General features: G+C 54.6%; 6 protein-coding genes and 1 non-coding gene across 7 annotated transcripts; 2 read left to right on the top strand and 5 right to left on the bottom strand.

The window, feature by feature from the left end:
- Positions 1-114: 114 nt before the first annotated feature.
- Positions 115-1103, top strand: ATP5 (ATP synthase F0 subcomplex subunit OSCP atp5; the record flags this gene model as incomplete). The annotated part of the gene is made up of 4 exons (XM_071058758.1): positions 115-273; positions 434-745; positions 837-929; positions 990-1103. 4 exons carry the CDS (start codon positions 115-117, stop codon positions 1101-1103), a joined length of 678 nt encoding a protein of 225 aa, XP_070914859.1.
- A 613-nt stretch (positions 1104-1716) lies between these two features.
- Positions 1717-1787, bottom strand: MFIFM68171_t34. Its single transcript has one exon. It is a non-coding gene; the product is annotated as a tRNA-Gly (tRNA).
- A 261-nt stretch (positions 1788-2048) lies between these two features.
- Positions 2049-5697, bottom strand: MFIFM68171_03336 (uncharacterized protein; the record flags this gene model as incomplete). Its single annotated transcript, XM_071058757.1, has 8 exons — positions 2049-2502; positions 2567-3811; positions 3866-4325; positions 4383-5010; positions 5131-5227; positions 5282-5399; positions 5477-5515; positions 5574-5697. The coding sequence occupies 8 exons, from the start codon at positions 5695-5697 to the stop codon at positions 2049-2051; spliced, it is 3165 nt and encodes a 1054-aa protein (XP_070914858.1).
- Positions 5698-6652: 955 nt separating this feature from the next.
- Positions 6653-8517, bottom strand: PTC5 ([Pyruvate dehydrogenase [acetyl-transferring]]-phosphatase 1, mitochondrial; the record flags this gene model as incomplete). The annotated part of the gene is made up of 2 exons (XM_071058756.1): positions 6653-7766; positions 7826-8517. 2 exons carry the CDS (start codon positions 8515-8517, stop codon positions 6653-6655), a joined length of 1806 nt encoding a protein of 601 aa, XP_070914857.1.
- Positions 8518-11987: 3470 nt separating this feature from the next.
- Positions 11988-16454, top strand: RAV1_2 (regulator of (H+)-ATPase in vacuolar membrane; the record flags this gene model as incomplete). Its single annotated transcript, XM_071058755.1, has 7 exons — positions 11988-12068; positions 12136-14685; positions 14752-15192; positions 15254-15500; positions 15559-15809; positions 15915-16143; positions 16198-16454. 7 exons carry the CDS (start codon positions 11988-11990, stop codon positions 16452-16454), a joined length of 4056 nt encoding a protein of 1351 aa, XP_070914856.1.
- A 759-nt stretch (positions 16455-17213) lies between these two features.
- MFIFM68171_03333 (uncharacterized protein) lies at positions 17214-19121 on the bottom strand (the record flags this gene model as incomplete). The annotated part of the gene is made up of 5 exons (XM_071058754.1): positions 17214-17402; positions 17472-17609; positions 17668-18346; positions 18513-18846; positions 18917-19121. 5 exons carry the CDS (start codon positions 19119-19121, stop codon positions 17214-17216), a joined length of 1545 nt encoding a protein of 514 aa, XP_070914855.1.
- Positions 19122-19937: 816 nt separating this feature from the next.
- MFIFM68171_03332 (uncharacterized protein) lies at positions 19938-22140 on the bottom strand (the record flags this gene model as incomplete). The annotated part of the gene is made up of 7 exons (XM_071058753.1): positions 19938-20191; positions 20277-20956; positions 21014-21204; positions 21268-21302; positions 21357-21468; positions 21526-21942; positions 22009-22140. 7 exons carry the CDS (start codon positions 22138-22140, stop codon positions 19938-19940), a joined length of 1821 nt encoding a protein of 606 aa, XP_070914854.1.
- Between the last annotated feature and the right edge of the window lie 1681 nt (positions 22141-23821).

Genomic DNA, 23821 nt, shown 5'->3' with positions numbered 1-23821 from the left:
GGCCTGAGGCACCAACGAAATTACCGAGCACCCAAACCCCGTTTCTGAAAACTGAATGGAAGCTCGCTCCACGACAATTGAGGTCCCATCATCGCATTCAATTCCACCGCCACCATGTTCTCGCGACAGGCATTGCTGCGCTCCGCGCGGACGGCAACTCCCCAGCGCGCCCTTTTGTGCCAGACCCGCACCTTCGCCGCGCCGGCCTCGAGCGAGAAGGTGAAGCCTCCGGTCGCCCTCTTCGGCCTCGACGGCACCTATGCCACTGCTCTGGTACGCCCCCCCCAGCTCGCCCAATTGGTCGCTCTCGAGCTTCCTGTGGAGGACACAGTGATGGAGGATTAGTTTTGCATCCGCAATGGGTTTCACATATAGAGGCAAACTCTACAACAACACAGGCTGACCTGCGTCATTTTGCCTTATTCCGATATAGTACACGGCCGCCGTCAAGACGTCCTCCCTCGAGCCCACCGCCAGGGGTGTTGCTGCTCTCGGCAACCTGCTGCAAAAGGATCCGAAGCTCAGCACCATCCTCGATGCCCCCACCCTGACGGCCGCCGACAAGAGTGCCATCGTTGCCGAGCTGCAGAAGAACGCCGGTGCTACCGGCGAGACAGTCAAGAACTTCCTTTCCACCCTCGCCGAGAACAACCGCTTGGGCCTTCTCCCCGGTGTGTGCAGCAAGTTCGGCGAACTGATGAGCGCCGCTCGTGGTGAGGTTGAGATGATTGTTACCAGCGCTCAGGTACGACCATTCTCGTGGGCGAGACAGACCAAGGAGACGGGTGTGTTATGGCCGGGAGATGCAGTGCTGACGAATGTGGGAAACGCGACAGCCCCTCGACAACAAGACTCTCAACCGCCTTGAGACCGCCGTCTCCAAGTCCAGCTACATCGCCGCTGGCCAGAAGCTCAAGGTCAAGAATACGGTGTGTCCCTTCCAAACCCCCTCACATACCCTTACTCGCTCAAATACTAACGTTACTCAGGTCAACCCCGACATTGTCGGTGGCCTGATTGTGGAGGTTGGCGACAGGACAATCGACCTCAGCGTTTCCTCCAAGTTGGCCAAGATGAATAAGCTCCTCACCGACACCCTGTAAATTACACTTCTTTTTGTAGCAATTGGAGCGTGTTGAGTTTGGGCGTGAGAGAATCGGGACCGGGCCAATCGAAGAACGGCTCTGGTACGTCCTATAGAACGCTGTGTATATGAGTCGAATAGACAAGTTTTCCCTAGTTCAGTTCGATCCTATTTTTGCACCACCAAGTGAGTTCGAGGCCCTCTAACCCACCTAAGCATTGACAGTCGGTACTGGGATAAGCAGCTGTGGGGACACAGAAGCTCCATGTACACATCATGAATGGCATTGTGCTTCTCCCTTGCGCATCTAGGTCATCCATTGACTAACGTAGCCAGATACTCGCTTCTTGTCTCGCCACAGACCCCTTTCGGCCTGTCCCGTTACACTCATCCTCATTCTCTCGCTCAATCTGGATACATGCCAGCTTGAATCGCCCTCTCGAAGCCTGGCATGATATGCCAATGGGCTGGAACCCCTTCGAATACAATAAGAGAGGTAACTTTACGGAATTACCTCCGCACGCAACATCTCCCTTGTCCGGTCAACTAAAAACACCCAAAGAACTAAAAATATATGAAAGAACCAATAGCTGAAGAAACAAACGAGGGAAAAGCGAAAAAGAATATCATCTTGCGTCAGCCGCGAATCGAACGCGGGGCCCATCGATGGCAACGATGGATTTTACCACTAAACCACTGACGCTCTTGATACCCAAAGTAACCAAGGACTGGATATAAGAGTGGAATCTCCGCCGCACCCTCCTTCCCAGCAGAGAACACCGACATCTCCCAATTCTGTTCTACTTCGTAATAACCAGTCTCGTATCTCTATCTCTAACGGCGTACCATATATTTATCCCAAAAGCATGAAACTTAACATATATCCGGCCAAACAGATGCGTCCGTCCATCCACCCTCCTTTTATACTCTCCCCATCTAACCCACTTCCTGGCCAGGCAAGGCCTCAACCCTCCACCTCAAACTCATCCCGCTCCTCATCTACGCCCCGCTCCAACTTAACCCTCTCCAGCTCCCTCGATATATACGTGTGCAGGTGTTGATCGGCCTCCTGTCTCGCCCTGACCCGATCAGGGTGATTCAGCATGGCCTGGGTACCAACCGACCCGCGTCTATCATGGCCCTTGCCAACGCCATTTCCGTAGACACCAATATCCGACGTCGCGGCCACAGAGTCATAGCTCTCGCTGGCAGGATTCAGCAGATTGTTCACGCTAAAGTCGCTACGGGCAGCAAGGGACCTGCTCGTCGAGCTCCGCCGGAGGCGTGGCGCGGTGGGCGAGAGCATGGGCGAGCGCGGCGTATGCGCGCCGCCGAGGTGCCGGTGGAGTATGTCGTCAAAGTAATGAGACATGCCCGCACCGGGTGTGCGCGGCGTATGCGGGAGACGGCAGTTGACACTGTAATGTGACCGGTTAGTATTGACCTCATAAAGATCGTAAGTGAAGAGAAGGATGGTCTTACCCGGTGTCATGAATCATGCGAGCAATCAGGCCAGTCCAGCCGCATTGGTGCGTCGCACCGAGTCCACGCCCGGTATCACCGTCAAAGAACTCGTAGAACCACAGATAGTCCCTCCAGTTGGGGTCAAAGTCCAGCGTGTCGTTTCCACCGTTGATGCTCCGCCGGCCGTCATCGCCGCGAGCAAACAGATGCTGCAGCCGGTGCTGGATCTCCTCCGAGACATGGCCAAGATGCATGTAATCGCCTGAACCGACCGGGCACTCCACTCGGAGGTCTTGCCCAAAGAAGAGGTAGAAGCGCTGGAGCGATTCCACGAGCAAGAAGTTGACACACAACCAGATGGGTCCCCGCCAGTTGCTGTTGCCACCAAAGAGACCGCTATCCGAGTCTCCGGGGACGTACCCCACCTTGAATGTCTGCCCATTCACGTCCATAGAATAAGGATGCTTCTTGTGGTACTTGGACAGGGAGCGAATGCCGTGAGGGCTGAGGAACTCGTCTTCGTCCAGCATACGCTCGAGGATCTTGACCAGACGCTCTTCATTAACAAGGGAGAGCAGGATCCTGTTGCCCTTGCCACGCCTGCGGATGCTGTGCATTGTCCTCTCGGCCACGTCGCAACGGTTGGCCATAAACCACTCGACGCGCTTCTTAAAGGTCGGGAGCCTGTTGATAAGCTCAGGTTCCAGGGTCAGAGTTGCGTAGAGGGGAATCAGCCCGACCAGGGACCTGACCGGCAGTTGTTGAATCCACGGACCGCCCCACGAGATAGCGTCGTAGTAGAACCCGTCTTGGTCGTTCCAAAGCGACTGCTCGTCCTTTTGGCCCATCCTCCAAGTCATGGCATCGCTGATGAGGATGAAATGTTCAAAGAACTTGGTCGCAATATCCTCGTAGATGCGCCGATGCTTGGCGAGTTCGAGCGCAATGTTCAGCATATTGAGACAGTAGAAGGCCATCCAGCCGGTGCTATCCGCCTGTTCCAGTGTGCCGCCCGTCGGCAACGGCTCTGAGCGGTTGAACAAACCGATATTGTCCAGTCCGAGGAAACCCCCTTCAAAGACATTTTTGCCCTCGACATCTTTTCGGTTCACCCACCAGGTAAAGTTGAGCAGCAGCTTCTGGAATACTCTTTCGAGGAAGTCGAGATCCTGTTTTCCATAGAGCTTCCGCTCAATCTTGAAGACTCGGAAGGTTGCCCAGGCGTGAACTGGGGGATTAACGTCGCTAAAGTTCCACTCATACCTGCAAAATGTTAGTTTCCTGGCCCTCGTGGTCATTAGGCAATAATACACTTACGCAGGAAGTTGGCCATTGGGGTGGCAGTACCACTCGCGGGTGAAGAGATCGAGCTGCTTCTTGGCAAAGTCTGGATCAATCATAGCCAGGGTAATGCAATGGAAGCTAGTGTCCCATGCGGCAAAGAACGGGTACTCCCAGGAATCCGGCATGGAAAGGATGTCGTCGCAATGGAGGTGCTTCCAGGCAGAATTGCGAAGGCCCTTTCGCTCAGGGGGCGGTGGTGGCTGGCCCGGATCACCGTTCGCCCACTCTTCCCAGATGAAGAGATAGTGCTGCTTGCACCACATCATGCCCGCAAACGCCTGTCGCTGGATATTACGCAGATCATCGGCCATTGGCAGGGGGCTTATGTGGTAGTAAAAATCATCGGCTTCTTCTCGCCTTCTCTCAATGATGTCGTCGAACTCTTCTTCGTCGAGGTACGTCTCCGGTTTCCTGGAGAATCGGAATCGGACGACTAGGTGACCGTCAGAACCGCTCAACAACAGACCGAGATAAGCATAGAAATAAATACCTGCGCACTCGCCCGGGTTGACTCCTCCGGCTTCGTTGAACGCGAACCACGCTGCAGCTTTCGTACCGACCTGGGATGGGTTTATGACACCCTTCTCACGGTTGACAATGTGGCGATGGAAGGCGTCTTTGACGTACGGCGTGTCGTTCTTGCCATCGTAAAGCAGCTCATAGTTGGTGTCGTTCTCGGTAAAGATCAACTCTGGCTGGACATCCTCCCCGCTAGGGCCGACGCCGGGGGAAGGCGATAAGAGGATATACCGTTCCCCCAACGAGTGGTGCTTTGATTTGATCAAGTTTTCGTCATGGACACCAATGGAAGGCTTGTTCTCGGGAGGCTCGCGGCCCCAGGCCCACGTATTGCGAAACCAGACATGAGGGATGATGTGGAGCGGGGCAGGTTCCGGGCCTCTGTTCCAAGCAGTGACACGGAAGAGCAGCTCATCCGGGTCGTCATCTTCCTTAGCCGTCTCAATGATGATGTCCCAGTAGCGGTCCTCGTCGAAAACGCCGGTGTCGAGGATCTGGTACTCCTTGTCTGCCTTACCCCGCCTTGCATTCTCTTTCAGGAGGTCTTGGTAGGGGAACTCCTTCTGCGGATACTTATACAAAAACTTCATGTACGAGTGCTGTGACATATGAGCTTCGATGTTGCGTCTGGTGGGCATGTGTGGGGGGTTCTTACAGTCTGAGGAGGACATGGTTAGCGGGAGACTAAAGAACACGTGCATAGTACGTTATTGACTCACAGGTGTGTTGTCGAGGTGAAAGTGAGCCTCCTTGATACTCTCACCGTGGTTCCCCTGCGGGTTAGACAGCCCGAACAACCGCTCTTTAAGAAAGGGGCTTGCGGCAGTCAGTGAGCTGCTTCGAACGGTCCTGGAGAGCAATTGATCCTACTCCTTCTCGTTCCAGAACGCGAAAGCAATGTTCTGGAAGCCATGGGTGTCGCAGACACCGGCAATGCCGTCCTCGCCCCATCGGTATGCGCGGGATCTAGCGTCATCGTGGGTGAAATCTGGGGGGTAACGGTGTAAGCGGGTTGCCATGCACTAGGATGACTCGAGTCGTAAGTATTGCCGGGATGAAACTTACGGCTCCACGCATCTCCGTCGGCGCTATAATCCTCTCGCACTGCGTTTGTCCAGTTAGTCATGGTATTTTGGGGCACGTTTCGGAGGGGAAAGCTTGCCAGTTGCCCACTCCCTCTCAGCGACATACGAGCCCCATTTTTTCCAATACTTGACGCGATTACGATCCTCCTTGAGCCTCCTCTCCTCCTCGGTGAGATATTCGTGGCCGTCGAAGACAACCATGGCGGGACCACGGGGTCGGATGCGGCTCCTTAGACGGACGCTCTAGCGATAGGAAGGCTTGAAGTGGGAAAGGGAGGAAAATCTTCAAAAGAAGGAGGTAGCAGCGAGTATTCCCAGCGCTTGCTGCTCAACAACAGTGGGAGAAGGGAAAAATCAGAGAGCAGAAATAGGGAATCGAGACAGAAAAAGGAAGAATCTGAATGTTGGCCACCAACTTTAGGAACCCACGCCGCGGAGCTAAAGGTACGGACGGCAACTCAAAGGAGTGGGTGTGGCAGTGGAGGGGTCGGATTGCGTTGGTACTGTAGGTGCCCAATTGCAGGCCAGGCCGCTGGCAGCAAGCCTGTGACGTCAAGATACGGCGCCAAACAATCCCCGCCCTTCGCCTAGAACAGGCCCGACTGCATTGCTTGGCAACGTCTCACGGTTATCTTGCCGCCTGGGCAGTTCCTGATCTACGCTCAGGTACCGATGAAGATGAGGTGGCCGATCCATTGCCAATTGAAATTTGTCGCGCTATCACACGCAAAAGCAACGTTGTCAACAGCCAAAGTTGATGGTAGACAGCTTCGATCTGGAACGTCAGCTTCCATTTTAAGCGCAAGGGCCTTGGGAAGAGGCCAGGCCAACCATGCCGTCTAGGATGCCCCACTACGCCGCAGAACCCCTGAGCAAAGGACCCAAGTCCCTCGGACAACACCGGGCATTGGCGTGGGCTGTGGCCGAGTCAGCATCACGTTCATGTTCTGGTCATCCCATTGTCCGCCGTAAGGAATTTCTGACGCTTCGCCTGCCAGCCAACGGCCTTATCCACCAGCCAATACAAGAATACCCCGCGAAAGTAACAAAATGCAATGGTGCTTGGTATATCAACCCCCGCGCCTACCCGCCCTACCCAGCGCGCCACGACCACGACAAGATTACAGATCAGTAGAAACCCAAAACAAAGCGACTTCTATAGTTTAGCCATGATGGGCTTCGGCGGCGCGGTCGCGTCCGTATTTATCACCACCTCGCCAGTCTTCTCGCCGTTGCCGAAGAAGATGACCTGAACCGTTAAATCGTCCCGATACCTTCTTGAGAACGGCGCCGGCAGCGTCAGCAGCGCCGACACCTGCTCTTGGTTCTTACCACCGAGCGCGTTGCGAACCAGGTGGGTAGCGACGTTTGCGTCCTGCACAACGAAGCCGTCTGAGGAGCCCCACTGCCGCATGCCGCGGAACGGTGTCTTTTGGCCTCCGCTACCGTCACCGCCATGGCCGGTCTCGACGGGGAGCGTGCCCTGGTTGCGCGGCCCAAAGATGCGAGCCCAAACCGAGTCGAACTGCGAGTTTGACGAGCCCTTGGTTTGGCTCTCGATCCACTTGCCTACCAGGCCAATAACCTCCTCGTTGGTCAACATCTCCCAAAGTCCGTCGGTCGCCATGACGACAAAATCGCCCTTCTCTGGCTCGATCTTTGTGGTGGTGATGATAGGTTCCGCAGTTACGTAGGGAGGTGTCTTAAGAATGGGGGAGATGGAGCGCGCGAAGAAATGTTGCTTCAGCTTTTCAGAAATTTCCCGTGTCCACTTGTAGCTCGCGTCTCCAAACGCCCGTGTCGGTTCCAGGCCTCCGAGGACGCGCCCGTTGCGCACAACGTAGGGCTCACCCGGGTGCAGCTTCCGGAGCCGATCCGCCTCGTCAGGGTTGCTGCCCGTCTGGTCGACCGACAGCGGGGTGGCAGTCCACTTGCCAGACGCTGACCGGCGGCCGAGGACTGCCCGAGAATCGCCCGTGCATGCAACCTTCAGTAACTTGGACCGGCTGTCGTAGAAGGAGAGGAGCGCGCAGGATCCCGACAGGGCTGGGGCCAGCAGCTCAGCCGCGGCAATCTTATTATTGGCTTGCATGACCTTTTGCACGCTCTGGTGGACAATCTCGTCGTCGAGCTTCAGGAAGCCCTTCTTGATGGCGGCGTCAACAGCCTCTTGCGATGGCGTCAGCCCGGCCTCCTTGTATGTCTCGTTGAGCTCCCTGGCCACGAAGCTGACCAATGCCTGGCGGAGCTTCGCCGAAGTTGTCCATCCCCTGTGAAACATGACTGTCAGCCGCCCGATGCCGCCTCGAATCACCCTTGTTAGACCTACGAATGCCCATCGAAAACACCCCAGAACATCCAATCACTGCTCTCAGCGCCCTCGTTCCTATTGGGTATCTCGACAATCTTCTCGGCATGGTCATCCTCAATAGGGTCATTGCTCGGCAGCTGCACAAGATCGTAGCGCACAACACCCTGGCCCCGATTGACAAAGTAGGACTGCTCGGTTTTCCGGAGCTTTTGCGTCGCCTGGTCGGGCGTCAGCATCTCGATGACACGCCGCCCGTCGTCGCCCGTCGACTTGGAGATGGGGCCCTCTCCGACGAAGGTGCCCGTATGGAGCTCGTCGGCGCCAATGACAAGCACCGACCGGGTCGGTGACGCACCGTCCCCTCCGGCCGTCGCGGTCCCGCCAGAGTACGCCCGCTTGATGATGCTGCCGGTCCCGTTGCTGTCGTATGTGTACCAGGCGCCGTATCCTACCAGCGCAGAGACGAGCGCTACCGAAGCGCGACGGAGATACATAGATGAGCGGGCCGGTCCGGCGGCCGGAGCATTATCGGCCGTCCGGGGACGGAGACTGCGGGCGGCTAGGCTTGTCGAGAGGAAGCGGCGGGTCGAAGTTGAGCTCTTGGTCGTCGGTAGGAAAAGCGAAGAAGGGCCGCGACGACTGTTAACACGGAGTCCTCGGACGGTGCATTGGTAGGCGGCGCGGAACGTTTGGGCGGCGGCACGACGCATTGCGAGTTAGCAAGTATGGGTCCCCGTCCCCAAGTTGAGAGTCGATGGAGTCGGGACGAGATGCAGGTTCTGGATCGAAGCGAGTGTGGCAGTGCGTGTTGCGACTGCTTACACGGTGTGCGGATCTCGAAGGGTTGAGGAGTCCGATAGTCCGCTCTATCGCAACCCTCGAACTCGAGATCCAAGAACGCTTAAAAGAGGGGGATTGCCAAAATACAACTCAACTTTTCCGTGTCAATTGGGGTCCATGTAGCAATTTGCTACCGGGAGCTTCGGGCTTGACACCACATGTCCAGTTGCCGGTCGACTTATTACCTACAGTGTGCGCAGTCCCGGTCCGGAGTGTGAATTCACATTGGTCTGTGCACACGACTGTGTACATTTGAATTTCCAAAATACACTCTCCATCATTCCACAGCATCTGCCACTCATCCTTTGAGAGTGTACAGATTATCTTATTATCATTATCAATATTTATTATCTTCCTAACCCACTTCATCCTAGGGGGCTATGTCGATCCCTTTACTGCTAAAATACATAGGAACGAGCCAACCCAAGACTCCCAGGGACGCCAACGTTCCCTAGCAATCCGCAACTTAACCCCAACAGCTACTGTAGTTCAACCCGGGCACTGCAGTTCAATCCCAGGTACTGCAGTTCAATCCGGGGCACTGTAGTTCAATCCTAGGTACTGCAGTTCAATCCCAGGTACTGTAGTTCAATCCAGGGCACTGTAGTTCAATCCCGGGTACTGTAGTTCAATCCAGGGCACTGTAGTTCAGTCCTAGGTACTGCAGTTCAATCCCAGGTACTGTAGTTCAGTCCTAGGTACTGCAGTTCAATCCCAGGTACTGTAGTTCAATCCAGGGCACTGTAGTTCAACCCGAGCACTGCAGTTCAATCCAGGCCACTGTAGTTCAATCCAGGCCACTGTAGTTCAAACCCGGGTACTGTAGTGCAATTCTAGGTACTGCAGTTCAATCCCAGGTGCTGCAGTTCAATCCAGGGTACTGTAGTTCAATCTCCCCGTAAGTGATCAGCAGCCAAGACTTTTTGGCCCAATGAGAATTTATAACAGTTCCGTGCACGAATTTTGATAACTGTTAACAGCTTTCTTGGCTGTAGAACACTAACAATTAGTTAAGGAAGACCCCTGTTTTACAGCCAAATCAGCCATCTCACTACCCGGACAATTTTGCAAGTCCTGTAGTCTCTTATATAGAGAAGAGAAGATAGAGATATATAGAGAAGAGAAGATAGAGAAACCGTACCATATAGGCCAGCTGAAAAACCTACATAGTAGTAAGTCATCAACAAGCAATAGGAAAATAACAATTGAAGGCGCCAGTCAGTTTCAAAAATCTTCTTCTTCTTCTTCTTCTTCTTCCCCCACTGCTTTACAGATTGTCTTTATACTCGTAATGACAACTATGAATTTCACCGCTCGGCAGGCTTAAGGTATATTACGCCGGAAAACGCCCCTCATATCGTATATCCGACTGTCCAGTGTACTATACGTAGCGTAATTAGCAGACAACTGCTTCACATATGTTCTTACTACTCGATATCTTAAATTTCCCCACTCGAAGGAATCAGGTCGGTTGTGATATTCCTTAGATGCATCCCTCCAGTGCGACGTATGATGTAGAGAAGCTAGCTGAGTCTGCATCATAACCGAGCACGATATTGAGACATCCCCGTAAACTCGTAGTGCCTATGTAGTATAGAGAATGCCGACTGCTGCCTGGCTAGGAGGGTCTGAGCAATATTTAGCCTGAGCATTCACCTAGCCGATCGTTTGCCTATAGTAGTAGATAGTTGGACAATGGTGAGGGATCAACTCCTAGCTTTGCCATCGGAGAGGCAGGGTAAATCTGAGCTGTTGATCGCCAAGCAGGATTTCCGGGGAAATCAGACGGAAACCAATAAACAAGACGTTGTAGTAATAGATGTAGGGAGACAGAATCCCTGGACTGAATAGAGCTTTAAGACAAACCCAAACGTGTATATATGTCGGCCAGATACCCTCTCGACAGTCAAGAGAGAATTCCCCCGGTGGTGATTGTACCACCGTTAGTCAGATTGCTGCAGCCAGATGTGCTCAGTTTCCCATGACCGAACCGGCTTCTGCGTCTAGACAACTGGCAGCGCTAGATATCTGTAAGATTAAACATCTTGGTCTTGCATAGCTGATTTCCCCGTATGCTACTGAAATGGATGAAACTAACAATTGGTTTCGTTTATACTTCTCCCACTTATGATAGTTAAGGGAGGCTCTACACTCTGGTCTTGGATATGCTGCCGCAGCTCGAGTTCTTAACTCAAACATGAGCTCTAAATACAGGGGTTATCTTCAAGGTAGTCTTTGCCTATATCCGAGTCGGCGGTCTTATACTTAGCAAATTTAGTCTTGCATGCCGCTCGCAATCGGCACTAATGAATAAACTGTTTGGAGAGGCATATTCCTCGTTACGCTTCTACGTGAGCAGGCTTCCTGGCTAGCAGGTGCCTGCAGGAAATTGGGATGTATCGCTTCGGGCCTCTTCTAACTCCGCCATTCACCTAATCCGCCGTCTCCATGGATGAATGCAGGCGACTATTAAATGATCTCCCCTGAGTCTCGGGGACGGAACACGGCTACTACATTGTAATAATTGTAGGTGTGCTCGATTGCTGATTGAAGCTGGCAAGCGTTCGTCCATATTAGGGGGTAACCCGAAGACTTTCGACTGCTCGGGTTAAACATTGTAAGGTGTCAGAACCCCCACCACCGAACAATGCATGCCACCAGAAGCATTTAAGTCAAAACGAGGTATGGGATCGCAGATGCTACGGATAATGGGTATGAAGTCGGCCTGTCAAGATGACATGTTTCTAAAAGTCAGGAGGACGCAGCGAGTGTAACCATTGGAAAGACAATGGATAGCGCCAAGACGCGCAGTGGGGGTGTTGGGGGTGTCACCCCTCACGTCATAGGGACCTCTAGCGAGCAGATGTCCCAATTTCAATCGGCTGACGCGCTAGACGGCGACGCACGCGTGCTGGATTAGGCAGTGGGTTGCCTTCACTAAAGGAGATGGCGGCACGTGGGATTGGATTGTGCCGCCTTCAGCTTGGAAACTTGGACACATCAAGTCAGTTAACTCCTGATTCGCGCTCTACTGCACCCATACCATCGCTGCAGACGAAAGCCGGGCTCAGGCTCAATTTAGGCACCGTATCTGTGCTGTGAGACCAGGTAATTCGCCCGACTTACAGCACCTGCCAGCCGAGACGGCACGTCACGGCACGGCACAGCTCGCTCCTTAAACCCCGAGCCCGCGCAACCGCAAACTGGCTATCCACATACCTGATACCTTTCCAATAGGCTGCGACATAACGACCAGTCCGGGAAATACGCCCCGCGAAATGTCAGCCCAGGACACGCCATACCGATAATAGAGAGCGGAACAAGTACGTAGGCAGTAGGCATGAAAGCTGTCCTGCCCGGCACACCCGAGTCGCGGCTCCAGGCCCTGGCCACGGGCTGCTGGGATTCGCAGCGCATCACTGTGAGTCCTTCTCCGCCTCTACCATTTCGTTGCAACCGGTCTGTCTGATGCTCTCTCTCTCTCTTAGGCGTACATCACCGGCAGCGCCCTCGCCATCCTCGGCGAGCCCGATACCTTGCTCCAAACAGTCTATGACGATGACCCCGAGCCGTTGCAAGCGGTGGCGCTGGACGAGGCCTCGGGCAAGATTGCGGTTTGCACAAGGAGGAATGTGAGGGTATATTGCCCATTTGGAAAGGGCGAGGATGCGCTACGGTGGGCGCTTCAGGCATCCTTTGCCGTCGACCGCGCGGACGACAACAATGGCCCGGCAATGTCCCTCTCGTGGGGCGCATCGGAAGAGCTCCTGGTGGCACATTCTAGCCTCGAGTTGTACCAAACGTCCTCATCCTCAACTACAATGATGCCCGAATGCACCTGGCGCAAGCGCCTCGCCAATCCGGCCCGGATCGCGAGCCTATCGTACGACTCGGCATACATTGCCTCAGTGGGCGAACACGAACGACTGGTTAAAGTCTGGCGCCGGCTGAGCTACGGTTCGGGAGAGGTGAGGTTCGACTTTATATACCTGAGGCATCCGCAGCCCGTGACGGGGATGCATTGGCGCCGACCACACCATATCGATCAGACCATCGACAACGCCCTGTATACATTCTGCGCCGACAACTTGTTGCGCGTGTGGGCAGGTTCAGATAGCTACGGTCAACAGCATCTGAAGCTGTGGGGAAAGGTGGATTTGGGGACGTCGATTCAGGGCCGGGGGCTGAAGTCAGGGCCTGCAGCTGAGAGGCTGCGCTGGGCGTTTGTGATGCATGGCCGGGACCTGTCAGCGGCAACGGAGAAGGCTGTTCAGGATGGCACGCCGTCACAATCGCCGGAAGATGCTGCTGCGCTGGAACACCTTATTACGGTTGCCAATCGGAGCCCGGAGGTTTGTGTGGTCTTGGATGGGAGGGGCCGGATGTCTGCTTGGGCACTCGAGAATATTGGCTGCAAGACGAGAAAGTCAAACGTCTTCAACGTGGCCCACGTCACAACCTCGGAACTGGATTTCCTAAAGGGGTACGCGGGGCCAGAGAGCTATCCGCATGTCGAGGCATACAGCTACTGCAATTCCGGGGGGCACTTGCACATTCTGCTACACTTTTTTGATGGCAGGGTCGAGGTCTACCGCAGCGATGTCGCCGCCTTGTTCGACCCGAACCCCAAGAGGCGACGTCTGAGTCTAAGGTGTGTCTGGACGGGGCATTCCGCGGCGATACGAAAGATTGTGCGTAATTTCAGCGGCAGGGCTATCGTCTCGCGGACCGAGCAGGGGCAGAGTGTCATCTGGAAGCACGAGTTGGACCCGAAGCGGACGACGCTCTCCCGGCAGGTGGTCATCCCGCAAGAAGGTCATATTCACAGGATGTGCCTCCTCAGAAAGGGACGCTTTGTGGTCTTCTTACGGCACGAGCATATCTCGTTGTGGGATTGCCGGCAGTCACAACCTAAGATGCTGGTTGAGCACCGATACGATATTGCCGGGAAGCCGCTCTGTCTACTGATCCTCCCACGGCACAGGGTTGAGGACTACACCACAGCGCATATCGCGACTATCACGTCCGAGAAACAGGGTCTCGTCTGGGAGGTTAAGCTTCCGTTTTATTCCCGCGGCGAGGGCGCCATCGCCGCCCCTATTACTAACGGCACCAAGCACGACTCCGGCCACCGCCACCAGCAGGGCTCCATCTGCGAATTCACCAGGTTCACCCTCGATGACGCCGGCGACCTCGCGTACGTCCTCCCCGTCGACCCTGCAGGCACCACCCTGAGCGTCTCGGGATTCCTCGACGTCTTTGCGCGCGACGTTGCCATCTCGTACACGCACTCGGGCCGCGTAGAGTTCTGGACCGCCCGCGTCGGCCACCACGGCCAGGGTGTCGAGTGGCTCTCGACAAGCTCGATGGAGACGGGCGTCGCAAACCCGGCCCTCGTGAGCGGCAGCACCAGGAAGAAAGCCGCGCTCGTCAACGCCGCGCGCTCGGCCCTGACCATCTGGGACATACGCGGCGCCCGGCTCGAGTACGCGCAGGAGTTCGAGAACAGCCACACCATCCGCGACCTCGACTGGACGTCTACGCCCGACAGGCAGTCCATCCTGGCGGTCGGGTTCCCCCACCGCGTGCTGCTGCTGTCGCAGATGCGGTTTGATTATCTCAACCAGGGCCCCGCGTGGGCCCCGATACGTGAGATTGGCATCCGCGAGTGCACGCCGCATCCTATTGGGGACTCGGTTTGGTTGGGGGACGGCCATCTTGTGATTGGGGCGGGGAACCAGCTGTTTGTGCAAGATCGGGGCTTCGATGCGGGCAGTTCGTTGGTGACGAGCTTGAGGCTGCCGCAGAGGAAGAAAGGGGAAGGGGAATGGGACTTGTTCGAGGTGGTGCAGAGGCTGAACGGGCCGTTGCCCGTATTTCACCCGCAGTTTCTGAGCCAGTGTATACTGGCTGGGAAGATTGTCCTCGTGCATGGGATCTTGATGGCACTATATAGAACGCTGAAGTTTTGGGTTGAGGGGGACGAGCTGGATGATTATTTGGGTTTGGAGATGGACGACTTTTATGCGGTTGATCATGTGCGTTCTCTGTCTGCTCTGAGGGGGAACACGGATATGTGTTACTGACCTGGTCTTGTGCCACAGTCTGCTAAAACGTCATCGACGAAGGCCCACGGCGGCTATCTCGAGCGGCGCATGTCGTACGATGAGGGCGACGAGTCTTTCTCGGAGGAAGTAGCGGCTGAGATCAACGAGCGGCTCACGCGCGTCGACATCGCTCAGCTCTCGAACCACGAGCAAATCCAGCTGGTGAATATCGTCGAGTGTGTCGGTCTGGTCGAGAAGCACCGGCGCTCGCTAGACGAGAATGGCGCGCGGTTTGTGCTCTTCTTCAAACAACATGCATTGCGCAAGGGGAGGACGAACGAGATCCACCTGGGCTGGCGGGAAATCAACTGGGCGTATCACTCGATTAGCCAGGACGTTCTGGTTGATTTCGTGTCGAGACAGAGTCAGGGCCGGATGGTTTGGGAGGGGGCGAGAGAGAGCGGCATCTTTATGTGGCTGGCAGATAACGCCGCTGTGGTGAGTTTACAGTCGTGCAAGAGGCTAGCAGGAGATCTAGTTGGCTGACGAGAGGGTGCAGAGAGCCCAGTTCGAGGTGATTGCGCGGAACGAGTACACCAAGGGCGACGTGAAAGACCCGATCGAATGTAGTCTTTTCTACCTGGCTCTCAAGAAGAAGACGGTGCTGCAGGGTTTGTGGCGTATGGCATCGTGGAACAAGGAGCAGCAAGCTACACAAAGGTTCTTGGCGAACAATTTCGATGATCCGAAGTGGCGGACGGCGGCGCTCAAGAATGCGTACGCGCTGATGAGCAAGAGACGGTTCCGTACGTTGTTTCGCATCGCCTTTTAATGGCCCTTTATGAAGCTGATCACGATCTGCAGAATACGCCGCGGCCTTCTTCCTCCTGGCCGACCACCTCCAGGACGCAGTCAACGTCTGCCTCAACCAACTCAAGGACCTACAGCTCGCCATCGCCGTGGCCCGCGTCTACGAAGGAGATCACGGCCCTGTGCTCCGCAGGCTCCTCGAAGAAGAAGTGCTGACGATCGCGGCCCAAGAAGGAAACCGGTGGCTGGCCTCGTGGGCGTTCTGGATGCTCCATCGAAGGGATATGGCGGTCCGCGCTCTGATTGTGAGTACCAGTACCTACATACAGAACAAGTGTCTGGTGTTGCGTCCCCGTGGTTGTGGCTGGTTTGCTGATCAGAGGGACGAATGTGTGTTTTGCGCGGCAAAGACGCCAGTCTACACGCTCCTGGAGACGCCCGCCTCGCCGGACCTGAAGTCGAAGCTGTTCTTGACCGACGACCCGGCGCTCGTGATCTTGTACCGGCAGCTCCGGCAGCAGACCTTACAGACGCTCCGCGGCGCGAGCAAGGTAATGCCAAAGGTCGAGTGGGAATTTGTGCTGCACAATGCGAGGCTGTACGAGCGGATGGGGTGTGATTTGCTGGGGTTGGATCTGGGTATGTTCTACTTCCACGGACAATCGGAAAGGGGGGGTTAACTAACCGTGATAGTCCGGAACTGGGAGTTCTTCCAACCGGCCGGCGTCGCTGGCATCGCGACCGGGCTGGGCGGCGAGATCGACCCGCTTAGGCTGCTCAAGAGGAGGAGCTCGCTTGTGGTGGCGGACTTACCCGTATCGCCCTTGTCGGTGTCGCAGCCGGTGCCGGCCGAGATGAAGTCGGGCGGGCACTTGCCGAAGCCGCAGGCGCCACCGACGGTGTTTGAGGAGCCGGATGCGAACTCGCTGTTGGATAGTTTTGGGTTTTGATGAGCGGGAAAGCAGCCGAGTATATAGGGATATGACTACCAATTGCCTTGGGCTGTAAACATAACCTGTGCATCACTGTATGACTAGGTACAAGGGCCCGAGGAAGGGAGCCAAAGCATTAGACTGCGGGGTTCCGTAATGAAGCCTTTGATTTCTGCCATGGGGCTGAGTTGAATTGCGTGGGAACTTTCAACATTGGGATTATGCCCCAGCGATCTTAGGCCAGCACTTGGAGCTTGACGCTCGACTCGTAGTTCCTCGGGGTGTTGGACATGAAAGTCCTAGCGCGGCGCTGTCAAGAGCTCGTCTAAGCCGGCGATGATTGGAGCAGCGTGGCGATATTACTACATTGATAGAAAGCCATCCCAAGCACAGTTTGTGGCGATGGCACGCGCGAGATGTGCAATTCCTTGATGCAGCCCGAAGCCGGCCGCTCCGTTCGCTCAGTAGGTACTTACTCTTGAGGTGAAGGCGGGTCAGGCGGCGAGAGAGCTACCGTGAGGACCGATGGTTTGCCAGGTCTGGGAGAGTGTAAAAGGTTATTCAAACGATGTGTAGAACTGAATGTTGCGAGAGAAAATCAGACTTGTTCGCGGCTAGACAATAGCTTCTCTCTGCCGCGGACACTACTAGGAGAGAGTGGTACATTGGCCGATTCCTTATCAAGAATATATTCTCTGCACCCAACCCTACCCCTTTCACAGTTGAGTGGCCGGCGAGTAATTCACTTACTTGTTGTCTACTGTAAACTGAGGTACCTTAGACCACTACCCTCGGTCGAACTCGGATGTTGAAGTTCATTGGCTTCACGAACCAATAATTCCGAGTCTGCCAAGGCTCTCTCTCGCACAGTTCAAAGTCGAAACCACGGATCAGCCTCGGCACCAATTTGCACATTTCCAGCATCGATATGTGGCGCCCAATACAGGCTCGAGATCCCAGCCCGAACTGTGGAACGCGTTAGTGCTACTCCTCCAGATTGTAAGCCCGGGCGTAGAGCTAGTAGTAGAAACTCACCGGCATCCAATGCCGATTCATAGCGCTTATTTTCTCCTTGTCCTCCTGAAGCCACCTGTCTGGATTGAACGTGCCGGCGTCGTCGCCGAAGATGGCCTTATTCCTGTGCTCAACCCAGCTATTGATCCCCACGATGGTCTAAGAGGGGTCTTATTAGCTTGCCTATTGAGATCGAGAAGGGAGGCCTGCATCTTACGCCTTCCGGAAAGAAGCGTCCGTTTATGGTGACGCCTCCTTCCGGGACCACTCTCTCGAGTGGCAAACCGGTGGCAGGGTGCATTCTCAACGCCTCTTTAATAACTGCCTGAAGGTACGGCATTTCTTGGCTCTGGGTAAACGTGATATGGGGAGACGCTTTGTTCTGGGGGCAGAGCCGATCCACTTCCTCTCGAAGACGCCTGAGAACCTCGGGATTATGCAGAGCATGATAGATTATAGCGCTGAGGCTGATGGACGTTGTGTCAGAGCCAGCCACCATATTCGAGACGGCCCCAGCCTGTACGTGGTACGGAGTAAAGACCGACGGGCTTTCCAAGTGCTTCTGCATGAACTTGGAGAGGAAGTCCATAGCCCCTCGCGGCTCCCCGTCGTTTGCGACGTCCTCTTCCGGTATCTCCACTTTCGGCTTTGCCTGGTGGGCAGCCATGCATTCCTGGGTGAAGTTAATTATGAATCGCCCCCCTTTCCCTCGCGTGCCGGCCAACCGGTTCCGAATCTTGAAGAGAATGGGATGCAGCCCGGGGTAGACTCCAACCAAACTCGCGTAGGCCAGATGATCATCGAGGTTCCGCATCATGCCACCAACGTCCTCGCCAAAGTCCAGGAAACCAATCCTTTTAGAGTAGGTGATTAAACCAATGACATCAAAGGCGTAACTGCCAAAATGTCAGGTCCAGTGTTCCTATTCTGGAAACTGGAATCAACAGAGCAGTGTAACACAAGTCGCTGTCTCAAAAGCCTTGGTGCCTCGGAACAGGAAAGAAAAAAAAAGAGAAAGAAACAGGATTAGAAGAAATCTAATGGGCACGGAGTTCGACATACTATTGGAGCCAGTGACCAATATCGACGGCCCGACTCCAACCGCCTCCGGGCCTCATTTCCGACAACCTCTGGCAAAGGAGGTCGGCACACTCGTCAACAAACGACTCGTAGTGAACCAGTGTCGACATGCTATAAGTGCTCTGGTACTGACGGCGGTTGAGGGTGTGGCGCTTTGCGTTTCGATCACTGAAGATGGACCAGGCATCCGGAGAAGGACTTGACCAGGCCTCGTACCAGGATGACTTGGTGAATTTGCTCCGGGGACCGTAGATGATGTTGGCTGCTAAGGGGTCGGCGATGCTAAATCGGTTGACGCCATACCGCACAATTGGACCTGTATCGGCTCTCTGGGTCAGCACGAGATGCGGTCCTGAAGAAGGAGTTGTTGCCGGGATGTATCGTACCGTACTTCTGGTGGAGTTGGCGATTGACTTTCTCGAACTCGCCGCGGTAGATGCTGCAGGCATACCACAGGTCTGTGAATCGCGCTACAAACGGCCCAGGGACCGACGAAAGCCTGGCAAAGAAGGCCCTCCAAACAACTGCCACCAGAGCCGCGGCTATTAGGAGTAGCCCAACAGCTGCAACGGAACTGAATGCTTGCAGCATTAGGACGAACTCAGAGACTTAAACGAATGTCTTGTGGGCAATGTGGCTCCTCGCACTTCTCCGAGAGGAACCGCTCCGGATCACACTCGTAAGCCGATTATAAGAATACAAGTATATACTGACGTTGAACCGAAGGTGTTATGTAGGTATTGTTTCTACCGAATCTATGTGCCGCTTCAAGTGTGTTTGTTTGAAAGGTTGATGTTGGAGCAGAATGCGGGAGATTTGCAACCCCGCAAACATCGGAGCCATCACCTAGCCTACCCCAGGCAGTTGGACAGTAGCGGGTCCGTACGTAGGGCTGCCCTGTAGGCCAGGGGCCTTGAGTGTTAGCTCAGAAACTTTCTAGCGATTGGGACAGCACTCCACGGGCTCTGGCATGATCGGCATGACAGGTTATAGAGTGGCGATATGAAGTGCCCCGTCCCCGTACTAGCGGCAGGAAGAGAGAGTCAGACTGGTGCTCATGGACTAGCAAGTGCCAACTAATGGTATTTAACCCAGGGCTTCATCCTAGACACCAAGAGTAAGCGCCACAACTCCACGGTCTCATATGCGGCTCGTGACTTTGGCCGCTCTTATTCCCACATTTTGTGCGAGAATCGTACTGAGGCTCGAGTGCCTCACTTCTACATTGTCTTCTAGACGCGTTCCGTCTACTAAGTTATAGGTACCTGGCGTTTTGCGCCCAGAGCGGCCAAATACCCTCGTTGTGATATCAGAGCCTACGGACTCATTGACCCCTTCAGCCTTTCCACGTGCTCTGGTGCTCTATAGTACGGAGTCCCGCAAAATGATTACTGCATGTTTTGCCCTTTAGCAGTAGCGGCATGCGGTATCAGGGCAATAGCCATGGTTGCAAGCGAAACTGCACAAGCCCTTATAACTATCGCCCAGGCCGGGCAGAGGACATCCATCACGGCCATTGGTAGGTGGCGGCTGGTCAGGGATCCCGTAAGAGGTACACTTGCATGGGCCGGGAGGGCAGTAGCCGAAACTGCAGCTAAAGTTGCAGAGACCCATATAGTTACCCGTCTCACCGTCGGCGTTGGTGCCTCCGTTGCATGATTCTGTCCATGGTGATTATAATCTTAGTGCTTCTTTTCATCTTCTGCATGCACTTTGTGTATTTGATAAGGGGGACGCGGAACTTACGGTCGGACCCTGAAGTACTGGTCGGTTGAGCCGGTTGCGAGGTCGTTGTAGGAGAAGTGGTCGGCTTGCTTGTAGTGGTGGTGGTGATCCCAGTGGGTATTGGAGGGTTTGTGCCGAGTGACGGTGTGGCCGAGCAGGTGGTGACATGGAGTCCGATTGTGAGAGACGCCAGACCCTCCGGCCTGAGGTGGTCGTCGATGCCAGCGGGGACCGTTCCTACGTATGGATTGAAATTGTACAGTCCGCAAGGACATACATTGGATATGTCCATTAGCGACGTGTCTTGGAGCACGACTTGGCCATCTCGTGACAATTTGAATTTCTGCTGGCCAATCCTGGCGGGAACTGTCAAGAGGTTGGCGCCAGCAGGCACCTGCTGCTCGACAGCCTGGCCGCCCGAGGTGATCGTGATAGTGCCGGGTTGCGTGAGGAGGGTGACGACATAAACTTCATCCTCGATTGTCTCCCAACCGTTAGGGCGACCCATGAAATAATTGCCACTCTCATTGTTTGCCGGCCTGCCTGCGGTAGTGTCGGTAGCATCACAGTCTAGGGTCCTCAAAGTCCGCCGGTACCAGTAAATGATCTGATCCTCGCTGATATACTTGTCAACCGAGGTATCCTTGTTCTTGTACGCGGCGATGAACGGTTTGGATAGGTCCAGCCACCCGTTGTGCGGCCTGTCCATGTGTGGTTAACAAGTGCAAAACCACTAGGGCCCGTTAGAGCCGGCTTACATATCATTGGTCCATTTTGAATTGCCGTCGTCGTAGTGAGGAGAGCTCAACGGGCCAATGTAGTGGGACTCGCCGTAATCATTCCAAGTAATGAGCTCTACCATGGGGAGACCTTTCTGGAGTACTTGGTTCCAGCGGTCGAAAATCAATGACCCGCCGGGGAATACCCAGTTCTTGCTGAAGGGAACCTCCTACATGTGCGTTTCAGTGGACGATTCATGCTACCCTGGTGCTCGGGAACTTGAGCCACCTACCGGGCCAAAATGGGTAAAAAACCATGGAGAAATTGCTGTAGAGGTTGTTAACCACTATGCGGGACTTTCGTAGAAAGGGGTTTTCGTACGAGCCATGTACGTCTTGCCGCCCAGCCAGTCCAGGTAGGCGTTGTCCCCATCCTCAACACTCACCGACTTTCCAGGTTTGGGTGCCTTATTATTTCCATCGTTTGGCCATGCCTTCAGACTCGGTCAGCTGCGCGGCGATCTCATAACACATTAGATGCTGAGGCCCACCATCCAGTTGAAGGCTCCATCAATGGTTGCCGAAGAAGCTTGGCCTGGATGGAAGTTCGGGACGAAATATACGTCCGTGCCGGCAGCAGCCCTCATGGCGTTGACATCGAGACCATCTCCGATAAAAGAAGACGCAAAGATGCGGCCGTCGACGAGTAGCTGGGCGGGGTGGTTGGCGTACTGGGCGATCTTGCGACCAACAGCGTCCGCAGCTCCCGGACTATACCAGTTGAAGTCGAAAGAAATGAAAACCTTCATGCCATTGTTAGCAGCCGACTGGTATGCGTAGTTGAGCTGTTGGTCGGTATAGGTATCCACGCCAATGTTGAGGGCGAAGGCATCAATTCCTGCATCCCTTGCACGGCGCATATCATCATCGTACTCGGCGGCGCTGGCTCGTAGACCAACAATACCAATCTGGTAGGGACGGCATTAGCGACTTGTTTGCATCCATCTGATAGACATACGGGGGCTGTCCCGTACCATGAAATGGCAAAAGACAAGACGGTCTCCAGAAGCAGCACGTGTCTCCAGCACGGTGTTGTCCGCCAGCGGCGTAGGCCCGGCAAGTCCGACGGTGGCAAGAAACCCCAGTAGAACTGATGGGAACAACATTATCCCAGTGTAGCCAGCTAGAGATGGTGGGATTGACTTTAGTACTTGCCGTGCTGTGGGGTGGTTTGAGTCCGTCCTTTGAACAGCATGATTCCCTTTGTATAAGTAATTGCAACAAGCATTTGTCTCTCGACGGGGATCTAACGCAGACTGGCTATTCACCAGTCACGTTTGAGTCTGGCCAGCTCTGGAAGGTAGCCTTGACAATTCTACCTACGATCCTCCGGTTCGGGCGGAATGCAACCATCCGGCTTAAGGTCCTTTACCCGCTACCGTAGTATTCCCCTGAATAATCAACCGCACTTCGATGGCAGAAAGGACGATGGACCCTCTCTGATGGATGAATAAGCGCGTTCTCCCATCTTCCAGACTACGCCGTCAGCGTGTTTAATCATCTCCACTTGTCCGTCTTGTGGCGTCTACACTGAACTGATTGAGATGCATACAGCTGACCAAGACTTATGTTTCTGTGTTCTGATTCGGGTATTTGCCGGAATGGCTGGAATATTACCGCCTCCTCTGTGAGATTGGCCATTGCTGACACATGGGGAATAGAAATGCAGAGAGCTTGACTCCTGAGGACTGACTGGTGCAACCGTGCAGCCCCAATGGCGGGGCACCACACTGAAACGGCGAATGCCCCTTGCCATCACGGACCGCACAGCTCGTCCACCGGCCGAACGAAGCCCGGGATAGGCGCCCGCCCTTCCCCTCTCCGTTCTGCATTACTGAGGCACCTAGCAGTAGCAGTTCGTGCAGGCCACACCCGTAATCTAAGGGGTGCCGCAGCTTACCAACCGTTGCAACTTTAGCTCTCACGAAATGATGGATGTGCAACGTTCCTCTCGTTTGCGTGTCCCGATTGAGAAAATTGAGAACGGCGCCTAGTAATAAAATGCCATGTGCCTTGGGAGAGAGAGAGAGAGAGAGAGAGAGAGAGAGAGAGAGCATAGGCTTGGTCGATACTTAAGCAGGTCTCATTCATTGCATTTAGTACATTGCGACATAGTTAAGGGTTTCCACACAGTCTCGGCGGTACGCCAAGAGGCACTGGTAACGCCAATGGACGCTGCGACCTCGGGTCTGGTATCCTCCCCAGATCCGGCTATTCGGTTGTTGACGATACCAAGACCAGATATCAAGCCCCAGTTGTTTGATTCGGGCGGTCTCGTGATTCCCGACGACCGGGGAATCCGGATAGGCAGCTATTCTTGCTATGGCCACAACTACAAGTGTGCGAGAGAGCCACTATCTGCCATGTTGAGCAAGCAGCACGCATTTGCCGAAGTGCGCTTTGGGAAACTGATAGTGCTGGTATTTCGCCAGTTCGCCTACGCGAACGAGCAATAACTGAAAATATATGGACAAGTTCGAGAATGATTCTGTTCCCGTGCCTGTGGCTGTTACAGTATTGACATGGGACCAGTATTAGGTTAGCGCGGTTATACTTCATACCTAAGTAAATGTAAGGCATGTGTCGAAGTGAAAGCAAAAGGATCAAGACACACGGAAACCAAATATAGGTCCCGAGATATACATAATCAGGGGTACATAGGTCGACATGCAAGAGTACAGGTGCCCTGGCTGAGCAGACAAAATCCACATCGCATGGTGCCGATGTGTGGTGATTGGCATTGGATACAGAAACGAAAACCAACTGAACCAACAGGTTATTTTCCAT

Source organism: Madurella fahalii (genome assembly GCF_045866475.1).
Source record: "Madurella fahalii IFM 68171 DNA, scaffold_2, whole genome shotgun sequence".
In the NCBI taxonomy this organism is placed as follows: domain Eukaryota; kingdom Fungi; phylum Ascomycota; class Sordariomycetes; order Sordariales; genus Madurella; species Madurella fahalii.
This window is presented reverse-complemented; position numbering and strand designations above follow the sequence as displayed.